Source organism: Belonocnema kinseyi, chromosome 3 (genome assembly GCF_010883055.1).
Source record: "Belonocnema kinseyi isolate 2016_QV_RU_SX_M_011 chromosome 3, B_treatae_v1, whole genome shotgun sequence".
Taxonomy (NCBI): Eukaryota; Metazoa; Arthropoda; class Insecta; order Hymenoptera; family Cynipidae; genus Belonocnema; species Belonocnema kinseyi.
Window position 1 is genome coordinate 113,389,824 of NC_046659.1, and position 11,912 is coordinate 113,401,735.

At 30.6% G+C, this 11,912-nt stretch overlaps 1 protein-coding gene across 1 annotated transcript; it reads right to left on the reverse strand.

Annotated features, from left to right (window-relative positions):
* Positions 1 to 1,473: 1,473 nt before the first annotated feature.
* LOC117169416 lies at positions 1,474 to 9,995 on the reverse strand. The gene is made up of 2 exons (XM_033355787.1): positions 9,656 to 9,995; positions 1,474 to 1,757 (listed from the first exon to the last, which is right to left on the reverse strand). Exons 1-2 carry the CDS (start codon positions 9,831 to 9,833, stop codon positions 1,495 to 1,497), a joined length of 441 nt encoding a protein of 146 aa, XP_033211678.1. The 5' UTR covers positions 9,834 to 9,995; the 3' UTR covers positions 1,474 to 1,494.
* Between the last annotated feature and the right edge of the window lie 1,917 nt (positions 9,996 to 11,912).

Here is an 11,912-nt window from a genome sequence, read left to right on the forward strand (position 1 = left end):
TCAGTCAGAATTTAAAGACTTCCTGCATCTTATATTTTTGACGGTAATTTATTTGTGAATGTTTATTCTTGAAAATCATAAAATTTTTAAAATTTTGTTGAAATATTTCAATTATGAAGATTTACAATATTGAAAAATGTTTAATTCAAAAAATTCATGAATACAATATTATTGAATCTGGAAGATTTTGAAGATCAAATGGGAAGTCTGCAATTCAAAATTTCCAAATTGAAGACATTTTTAATGAGAATCATAAAAATTACATAATTCTGTTGCTGTAAAATATAAAATAACAAAATTAAAAATTCCTTAATCTGAAAGAATTAAAATTTCAAATTCTGCAAACCTAATTTTGGTAAAATTGAAAACCATGAAATTTTAGATCGTATAAATAACATTTTTTTAATGTAGATGATTTTGGAAATCAGAATATACAATTAAAATTTTTTGAATTCATAAAATAGATTATTATAAATTATTTAATTTTCAAGATTTATATTTCAAAGGAATGTCATTTTCAGCTTTTGGAACAGTTCAAATTTGAAGATTTTTAATTGAAAATTCTTTAATTTGAATGATTTGGTATTTCAAATTCTTTAATTTTAAATATGGACGAATCAAAATTCAAGCATTTTGATGATTTGGATGATTTCTGACTAATGTAATGTTTTTGATTGTAAATATTCTAAATTAAAGTAATTTTGAATAAAATTGAGAAAATTTGTGGAATTTCAAATTGAAAAACTTAAAATTCACATAATTTTTTTATTATAAATTCCCCAAATGAAAAACTTTACTCTTTTCAAGAGTTATGATTCAAAATTGTTTAATTAAAAAAAGTATATATAAATAATCGTTAAGTTTTTCATTTTGAATCTTCCAAATTAAAGAGATTTTGAATGTAATCATCAAAATTATAGAATTGAAAGTTCTACAATTTTTAAGAGATACGATTAAAAATTCTTGAATTACGATTTAAAAATGAAAATTATGGATCACACTTCCCCCTCCCATGCTTTTCCACCCGTATTTCTTTTACTCCCCCTACTCCTCTTCTTCCCATACTTTCCCACGCCTCACTATCGCTTCCCCTTCCTTCCCCAACTACTTTCTCATCTACCCCCCTCTCCTAACTAACTCCAACATTTTTCATCACTTCCTCCTACTTCAGCACCCCTAATTTCCCCACTTCTCATTTTTCACACTTACTTCTACCTACCCTATCCTGATTTCCCGAACGTCCACTACTTTCCCTCCCTTAAATTCCCTTAATAATATTTCCTTAATTTCCGTTCCTTCCCTCCTCTCATTTCCCTAGTTGTCTTTTGTTATTTGTCCTCAATTTCTACACTTCCCCTCCCCTTGTTTGTTATGAGCTGTGACTTGTAAGTTGTGAGTTGTCAGTTGTGTGTTTGGGTGAATTTAAAGGCCAGTCAAAGGTCAATATCAATTTTGGATTAACATTTTTATTCATTTACAAATTTTTGCTAATTTTCACTTTTCTTTTTTCTTTCTGCCTTTTCCGACTTTAGCTTTGGCGACAATGGTTATAATTGGTGGAGAGGGTCCAGGTTCTGGCAAGGGTGTATAATTTCGGGGGGCCTTAAATTCTATTTCTAGGCTGTGGTGTAATTCATCCGATTGTATTATTTGTTTTTTTGATCTAAGAAAAAATGACTGCTCTTCCGGCTTCTTTTCGGGTGGTTGTTGATTGGGTATCACATTCACCTTCGCACATCCTTCCCTGCAGGTGCTACCTGATAGAAATATAAAAATCTTATTTTTTAATCTGTTTTAACTTTTGTTATAAGTCATATTCCTTCCCTCGCCCTCTCGTACTGACCCATCCTTCGCACCGTTCCCCAACTTTTTCCTCCTCTACTTTCTCCTCCTCGCTCCTCCGGCCTAATTTCTAATAATTTTTGCTAATTTTCCTGTGCTTTTCTTACTTTCCAATCCCTCTTTTCCTCTCTCCCCTACCTCTTCACTCCTATTTCTCCTCCCCAATTTTTCTTTACTTCCCCACCAGTCATTTTGCGTACTTTGACTCCCTTTATTTCTTCTATCACCCCTTAATACCTTTGCCCTCACCAATCATTTCCCGTCATTCTCCTCCCCTCACTTCCCCTCTTTTTGCCTACCTCCCTAAACTTCATTTACTTTACTTTCTGGGACTACAAAACACTAATAAGTAATAATAGAGTATCACAAAAAAAGTGTATTGTGAATCAGACTAGACAAACATATCTATACGTTTTTGGATCAAGGTCAAAGTGGGAGAAAACGTTTAGGCGGATAAGACTACGATCCGCCTACGTTTTTGAGTTCGCTGAATCTGAACCCAGGGCATGTTTCATCCCATCAGGTCAGAATCAAGGTCATTCGAAGGTGAAAGTGAGAATAAAACGTTTAAGATGAGAAAACTACGATTCTTATTTTTTTATACTTCAGACTAGAATGCCACTCTTATACGTTTATGGGGTCACAGAATATAAATCCGGGGGTTGTCTGACCCCCCCCCCCCCAGGTTAAGGTAGAGGACATTATAAGGTGAAAAAAACGTTCACGCAGATAAAAATAAGAGTCTTTTACGTCATTCGGGGGCGCCAAATCTGAATACGGGGTCTGTTTGATTCTATCAGGTCAGGATCAAGGTGATTCCAAATGCAAAGTGGGAGAAAACGTTTAGGCGGAGAAACCTACGATTCATAGATTTTTGGGGTATGCTGAATCCGAATCCGTAGTCTGTTTGATCCTAACAGGTGAGGATCAAGATCATTCCAAGGTCAGAATGGAAAGAAACGTTTAAGCGGAGAAAACTACGATTCTTACTCTTTTTTGTGCTTCAGAATGAACCACTATATCTATACGTTTTTAGGGTCGCTGAATCCATGGTCTATTTGATTCTATCAAGTCAGGGCCTAGGTCATTACAAGGTTAAAGTGAAAAAAGCCTTTTAAGCGGAGAAAACTACTATTATAAAATGTTTTTGGGGTTTTTAAATCCGAATATAAGGTCTTTTTTGACCCTAACAGGTTAGGATCAAGGTCATTCCAAGGTCAGAGTGGAAAGCAACGTTTAGGCGGATACAAATACGATTCTTACTCTATTTTGTGCTTGAGAATGAACAAAAATATATCTATACGTGTTTGGTGTCGCTGAATATGGGTTCTATTTGATTCTATCAAGTCAGAGTCTAGGTTATGGCAAGGTCAAAGTGAAAAAAGCTGTTCAAGCAGGGGAAAATACGATTTTTATAGATTTTTGAGGTTGCTGAATCCGAATCCGGTGTCTGTTTGATCCCAACTGGTCAGGATCAAGGTAATTCCAAGGTCATATTGGCTAAAAAACCGTTCATAAAGAGAAATTGAATTTATTTCCGTTTGAACGGGTTTTTTCCCAATTCGATCTTTAAATTATCTTGATCGTGATCCGATGGAATCAAATAGACCCCGACCCCAAAAATGTATAGGTATGATGGTCTAGTTTGATGCACAGAACAATTTTTTGTGGGTTTGTGTAATATAATGTTAAAAGAATAATTAATTATAATGTGAACTTTCTAAACATTGAAAAATAAACTTTTATATAGAATTATTTTCTTCTCTCTATTTTTGAAAACAAATTAATGCGCGTGAATCAAAAACTAAATACTGTCGTTAAATGTTTTATGGAAAATGCACATGGGACAAAGAAGAGTTTTATCGATACTGAAAAAAGCATAAAGTTTAAATAAAAATGCCTTTGAAAAAGTTTCACTATAGAACAATCAACTAAAAATGAAAAATGTTATGGAAAACATTACATAAAAATTAAACTTTCTATATATTTTTGATTTACATTAATAAAGTATATAGTTTCATTTTAATTCAAATATTTCTTTATTGTGAACTCTATGTGGGATTCACAAAAGAAAACATATATATCGTCGTTTTTTTCAAATTTAAAAACTTCCCAGATATATAAAAAATACGCTTTAGACATTTCACTCATTCAAATTTTTTTAAGGGATATAGCATTTTGAATTTATTTTCGAGTTTTAATATTTTTTATCAAGAATATTGAAAGTTTTTCATGATACATAAATGGTAAAGTTTAGCTTGGTTTTCATGAAATAAATTGAAACTATAGATTCAATACTTACAATGTAGTATTCATGATTTTTTAGAAGATTGTTTAATTATTTTAAAAAATCGAACCCGAATTTCTTAAATTTCCTTGATTCGAATTCTTGTGTATATTTTTATGTACTCTTCAGAGACCTTTTTGAAAAACCTCAAAGCAGTGGACGTTTGTATCATACGAGAAAATTTTTTTTTTCAAATTTATTTATTTTTTTATTTGGTAGGAAAAATATTATTTTCCAAATTTCTAATTAGTGTTTAAAAAAGTTTTTCAAAATGAATTATTGTTAATGATTTAAAGGAAATCAAATGTATTTCAAAGTCATATTGTATCCTTACCTCATATTTACAATTACATTAATTGACAGTCATTTTTTTCTTTCCCACTATTCAACAATTTTGTTATAAAATCATTCATTTTTGGTAGGGAGTTAAAACTTTTTTGAAAATTCAGCTCTTTTGTTTGAATTTTTAACTATTTAGTTAAAACTGCAACTGTTTGCTTGAATATATTTGTCTTTTTCCATCTATTTAAACTCTCTGTTTCATTTTAAATTAAAATATTGTTTGGTTAATTACACTCCCAGTCCACAAGTATTGCCCACCTTGACCCGAAATTGGTCGAAATAACCATTATTTTAAAATGATTATTTTCGAAATTACTTTCATAAAAGATATAGTAACCAGATTTGTAACTATATTCTTTTTAGCGTATACAAGTTAGAAACTATTTATTGAAAAAATTGTAAAGAATATAAAAAAATGTTGTCGCAAAATTATTTGTTCTTCACCAATACTTATTGTTTTTTTTTTTACTAAATTTGAACTTGAAAGGTATGCTCGCATGCTCTAATACCACGTTGTATTTTTTAAGTACTTGCATTTTTTACAGAGATATGAAACCTTTTATTTCGTTCAATTTCGGTTCAGGGTAGGCACTACTCATTTTTCGCTGAGAATTTATCATTTTTTTAGAGAAAAATTCAGCAATTCCATAGAAAATTCAAATTAATTTTTTTAGTGAAAAATAAATCCCTGTTATTTATTTTAACTGTGTTGATGAAAATTGTTTTTTTGTTGATAATTAACTTTAAATTGAAATTGAAATATTCAATATTAATTACATTTTTTTCAATTTTGAAATTCATATAATTTCTGAATAAAAATCAATCTCTTTTATAAAAAAATCGTCTTTTGGTGTTAAAAATGTAGCAGCTTGGTAGAAAATTTCCATTTTTTAGTTAAAAATTTCTTACTAGTAGAAATGCTACATGTTTTAATGAAAATTGTTTGATTGTTCAATTTATAAGTAATTCTTTTTAAACTACAAATTAAACTATTTAATTTCACGTTAAAATGTCGTTTTTTCAATACATATATTTATGAGTTAAAAATAACATTTTTTTTCTAGAAAATTCGTGTTTTTGACTTAAAAATTTTTAAATCTTGTAGAAGATTCAACATTTTAGTTTCAAATTTTCTCTTTGATAGAATGTTTATTTATTTCCTTGGATAGTAACTTCTTTGGTAAAAGTTCAAGTTTGATATTCGCCTTGTCCGATCGAATTAAAATCTTTCTGTTTAAAAATAAAAATATTTGTATGCTAATATATCAGCTATAACATTTTTTCGGAAAATTCATTTTTTTTTTGGTAGAAAATTCTACAATTTGTTTGAAAACAAAGTATTTCTTAAAAATTAATCTTTGTTGTAAAAAATTCATCTCTGGTAGAATTTGAATTTTTTAAATTAAAAATTTTTTTGTTTTGTTTGATAATTAGTTTTTGTGAACTCAAGTTAAACGATTTCATTTTTGCTTCAAAAAATTATAATTTTTAAAATTGTAAACAATATGTATATTTTCGGATAAAAAATCATACTTCTTATAGAAAAATTCATCTTTTTGAATAAATCTATTTTGATTTAATACTCGACTATTTTGTTTAAAAATTTATATTGTTTGATTGAAAATTTAATTGAATATTCATAATTTTAGTGGGACAGTCATATCCTTCGTTGAAAATTTAATTATATTGTCCAAGATTCACTAATTTTGCTCAAACGTCTTGCTTTATGGCTGAAAATGTATTACTTTTGGGCTGAAAAGTTTACTATTTTTGCAGAAAATTTAAATATTTGGTTTAAGATCATTTTTTTGTTGAAAACTCAACTCTTTTGTTTAAAATGCAATATTTTCACTCGAAATATGAGGAAGTTCGAGCGTTTCAAATTGAATACTCTATTTTTGTGAAAAATTTTCTTTTTTTAACCTCTAAATTCTATTATCGAGATAGTTGAAAAAAGTGTTTTTTTTTTTAAATTTTCCCTGTAAGTGGAGAGGAGAAGGGCTACATAAAAATGCATGTAGTCCGAAAAAATTTCAAACATTTTAGACCCTGTCCTTTATATAATTTTCCAGAAATGGTTTCCATAAATTTTCGAATTTCGATAGCTACTGGGTATTTGAAAACTGACATACACTGGAACCTCGATTTATGCAACTCATCTGTAGCAGCTCATGCGTCAAGAGTGCAATCCACATGCAGTTTGTCCCGCTTGATTAAAGGACTATGAAGGGCATCAGTACTAGGAGTGTATGAAAATAGTTTACTAAAATCGAGGTTCCAGTGTATCATTTTAAGGGCATGTGACACGTATTCGATTTCTACTTAATCGACTTTTTTTATGACACCAAATTCACACGAAATATAATATTGAGCTGAAAGTTTTAGAAAATAAAGAAAAGGGACTAAAGAACGTATATGTACTAATAAATTTTCGCAGATACAAAAAAATGGTAAAAAAATGCATTTTTTTGCAGTTGTTAAACGTTATTAGTACGTAAACGTTCTTTAGTCTATTTTCCTAAAATTTCCGCTCGATTTCTCACCTCTTGTAGATACAAAAATGTCGGTAAAGTAGGAATTGGATAATTTGATATAGGCTGATGTTAGAAGATTCCTACCATACCGTCGTTTCTTTCGTAATAACTTACGCTTACACGAATTCAGGTATCAAGTTTCCCATTTGTGAAATTAAATAAAAGGCACTAAGGAATTTTGTATATTGCTAAGCTAATACTAAAAATTTGAGAGTTTACAAACGTCCCTGAGTGCCTTTTATTGAATTTTCACAATATCTTAATTTGTGTAGAATAGGGTGGTCTAAAAGTGTATTGCAATTTATTTTTTTGAAATTCATATATTAACGTTTGAAAATTTAATTTAATCAACATGAGGAATTTTTAAAAAACTTAAACAATTCTTTAATACCAAAAAATCGTTTTTTCTGGAGTAAATTTAAAAGTTGGTTATTGTAAGGAGTATTAAATTGGTTCAAAAATATGATTTAATAATCTCAGAAACCAATTATTTTTTATTTGCAAAATTTCTAAAAATTCAGCCACAGATGTCCACTTTGTTCTAAAGTTGGTATCTTATGCTAATTTTTGTTGAATAAAAACATAATTTTGATACATTTCTTTTAATGTTTAACAAATATCTGTTTGTTTAACAACTTTTATTGGTTAGAAAGTTTTTTTCGATGAATTAAAAAAATTGAAATAAAATAGAACACATGCAATTATTATTGTGACTATTCTGATATTTATAACGAGTATAAACATGCAAAAAGTGCAATCTTTTACTACATTTGTAGTGTTTTTAAGGCCATGTGACGAGAGGGTCACGTGACCAAACATGGTCTTCAATTTTTCTTTCCCAACTTACGTCTAAACGAAATGAGGTATCGCTTTGAAAGTTTGGGAAATGAAAGAGGAGGTAATAAAGTCCATGTCTCTGCTTTGTTCAGGTGGAAATTTTGAGAAAAATTTTTTTTGAAGAAAATACCTGTGGAAGTTTTCTTTCCTAACTTACGTCCATATGGAATGAGATATCGCGTTAAAAGTTTGGCACGATGAATAGAAGGCATGCAAGAATCTGTCTCTGGTCCTAAATAATTAAAATAGTGAAAAAAGTTTTTTTTATACAACTATTTTGGAGAGATACCGACCGTGCTGTCGTCAAACCCTGCAAGCAATTTGCAAATAAAGATGTTTCACGTGTTTGGTCTGACATACGTATCAGTCTGGTATCAGCTGTGTCAAAGCAGCACTAGCGCAGCGAGTAGACAACTTCGAACTTCTAGGAGTCTGTAGGTAAAGCAGATTGCATGATTACGGTCAGAGAAAGCCAAAAGTCAAACTTCTGCTGTAAAAACTAAATGAATCCGTCGATAATCATTATTTGCATAAATAAACTTTTTTCTTCCTCCAACTCTTTGCAAGACCACAAACGATCCTTTAATATTTATTAACATTTCCCGAAAAAAAATTTCCGCGTTATTTAAAGTTTTATTTTTCAATGTGGGTGAAAAAATATTGGTCTTAGGGCTGACTTGATCAGCTATTATACTCATCACATGGCCTTAAAGAAATATTTAGGGAATGATAATATTTCATTCCATGCAGACAGCCGATTTTTGAAGGAACAAAGAAAATGTCAAAATGGGCTTGTATTATGCTTTTAATTGCTCAAATTATTATAAATAAATTATGCTAATTATAAAAGATTGGCTGAATGTACTACTCCCGGAAATTATTTAATATTATTTTCAATCAATAAAGTACGATTTAAAAAATATTTTTGGGAATAAATAATTGTTTAAAAAAATTTATTTAAAAAAAATGGTTGATACATTCTTTCTACATACTATACAATCAGAGAAATAATTGTATGTGTTCTATTAAATATTATTTCATAAAGTTGTTAAAAACAAACTGCTTGCGCAAATAAAAATTTATCAACAAATAGGATACCAATTGGAGAAAAAATTGGAAAAATCTGTCTCAATTGTTAGATAATTTGAAAATAAGCCTTAATTAACTTTTTACATTTTTTGAGGAAAAAATGGTTGATATAAGTTACATTTATTGTAATAAGTACGAATTGTTTAAGATGTCACAGAGGATTTTCAAGTTATGCATTAGTAATGATTGACATTAAAATAAGATGGCAGAAATTGCTGAAAATAAATTAAACATAATACGAAAAAATGTAGTTTTTTATTTTTCGGTCATATATCGTGGCGCTGTGAGCGCGGGGGAGGGATGGGTTAACTATAGGTCAAAATTAATTAAATCGGATTTTAAAGCGCCTGGTAACACGTGTTAATATTTTAATTTCGAAAAAAAAACGAAAAAAGTCGGTATAGTAGGTATCGTGTGACGTAAAAAGTGATGTAGCTAGCCCTGAGAGGGCCCTGTATCAAAATTTATTGGGGGCCCCTTTTTACGAAAATAAAGAAGAACACTGACACAAAAACCTGAGGGGGCTGTGTATTATTGATACGGCTGATGCGGCGGTAGCCACGCCCCTGTACGTAAGTATTACATGGCCTCAACTAAATTCTTAACTAGCAGTTAGTGTGAAATAGCAATTAAAGTCTGTGGTTCTGGCTCGCCATGATATCTGCATGTAGCATTCATTTCTCACATTACGGTTACTGGAAACCTAGTATTAGGTTATACGTACCGGAGACATCTGCGCAATTGACACGGACGGAATTGGAAGACCCTGTGCCAAATCCATTTCCATTACCAACTGCCTGTATCTCTCTGATGTCCCTTGGCACTCTGATCGACAGAAAGTTCTGCTCAATCTCGTGCGAAATCTCGTCGTAGGCTCTTCCAGAAGTTCGCGAACCTGCCATTTATCTTGAATTAAAAAGAAATTCGTCGGATGTTAAATCAATTTCTTCTTGTTATTTCGTCTCTTTTTCATATCCATTTTGGATTTTTTTTGTCAATTTTTATGTTTCGAAACTGACCATGACGTGTAATTATTGCTGCTGACTGAATTTAGGTACCGAAACTTTATTAGCGGCTCGCAGCAGGATTTTGTTTTTCTTATATTTTTAAAGAGCTAGCATTTTTCTGCTCTCTGCACACGCACACTTCGCACAGAGGCCCTCCTTGTCCTCATGCTCCTTTTCCAGCTCTACGCGCATGCAGAATTTACACAAAGTGCCCTCCTCGACCGAATGCACCTTTTCCAGTTCTCCATAGACGCAAACTTTACCCAGAGTATGTTTCTCGTCCCTTTTGTAGCTCCCTGTACCTCTACTGAAAATTCCTATATAGGATCCTATATAGGAACCTACATAGGATATTATATAGGATCCTACATAGGATTCTACACCTCATTGAATAAAATAAATGATTAGTTTTAATTAAATCAATGATTTTATCAAGCCAAAAATAGTTTTGTTTAAACGCCTTATACTTAAGTCAAAGAACGTATTTATTTGATTCAAACAAATCATAGTTCTTCGTGCATCCGCTTCAGTTTCGGGGTGCTGCAGCGCCACTTAGTTTTAGGCATTCAAAATGGTGGCTGAATCGTTGAATGTGTCAGCGTGTTTGTTCGCGGAGTGTGTAAGCAGTAATGTAAAGGCTATACCTAAGCGAAGCGCTTGGAAATTTGCAAGTTAAATTTGGCTAGCTAGTAAAGGGTTGGTTTTTCACCAAATATAGACCGTCGTCAGTTTTATTTTTGTGTAACTTCAGACATCTGTAAGAGAAATGGAAGTGTTCGTTTTGCGAAAATTGCTGGAAACGTAGGACCCACCCAGCATTTTAATTCAAATTTTAAAGAGAAGTTATTTTCTTGCTATATTCTTCACCATATTAAAAAAATTTAAGGCTTTTTTCGAGCTTTAAGATTCTCAGAGTGTCTTCTGACCTCTATCCTAAAGCTGTGACTGTTACTATAGCGAAAAACATGGGTTATTGAAAGCAACAAACTCCTTTTTCAAATCAAAATTAAAATTGATTTAAATCGAACAAAATTTGCAATTAATTTAACGGAAAAATGTTTACTTAAACAAGAATTTTATTTCATTCAAACAAAATATATATTTAAATTAAAAATGTATCGTTAACCAATAAATTTGTTTGGATCAAACATGTGTATGTTTGACTGTATAACAAAAAAATAATATGTTTGATTTAACCGTCAGTAAAGGCACGTATTTGTGAAATTGTTTAAACAAACGAAAAATGTGTACTCGTCAAATGGATTTTGATGGAAATCGTTAAGAATTCATGGTAGCAGAACATAGAATTCTTAGAGAATTCGAGCGGAGCTGTGTTGCCAGATTGTTCAAACACCATTACCGTACGAGGATATGTAAATTGACCGTCAAATTACTGTACTTGGGTATACCGTACTGATTATCGTAAATAATAAAAAAATATCGCTTACAATAGTCGTACCCTCTGATATATAGTCGGCAAAATGCGCGCGTTTTTCAAATCAAATTTTTAATTAATTTATTGTACATTCAGAAAAATTTTTGTTTGAATCAAACAGCAAAATTTGTTGGAATTCATATAATCGAATCAAGCAAATTGTTTGCTTCAATTAAAAAAGGGTTTATTTAATTTTAAGAAATGGAAAAGAATTGCCTTATTGATTTGAACAAATAATTTGTTATGTACAATTTGTTTTATTTAAACAAGCAATTGACATTTATTAAACAATGCGTTTGTTTAAAATCTGTTTATTCAAATTAATAAAAAATTTATTTGATTCAAACAAAAAATACAATGCACAGCAGTGCTACAAAGTACGGCTAGGCGTGCTAAGTCGCTGCCGGCGGTTTCTAAGTAACTAACCTAAAATAGAAATTAATTGATCCTGCGATTGATTTGATGGCAATGATCTTTTTTCAGTGTTGTATTATTCTAAAGGGTTTGATTCACTGTAAAATCATAAATTAATTGAAAAA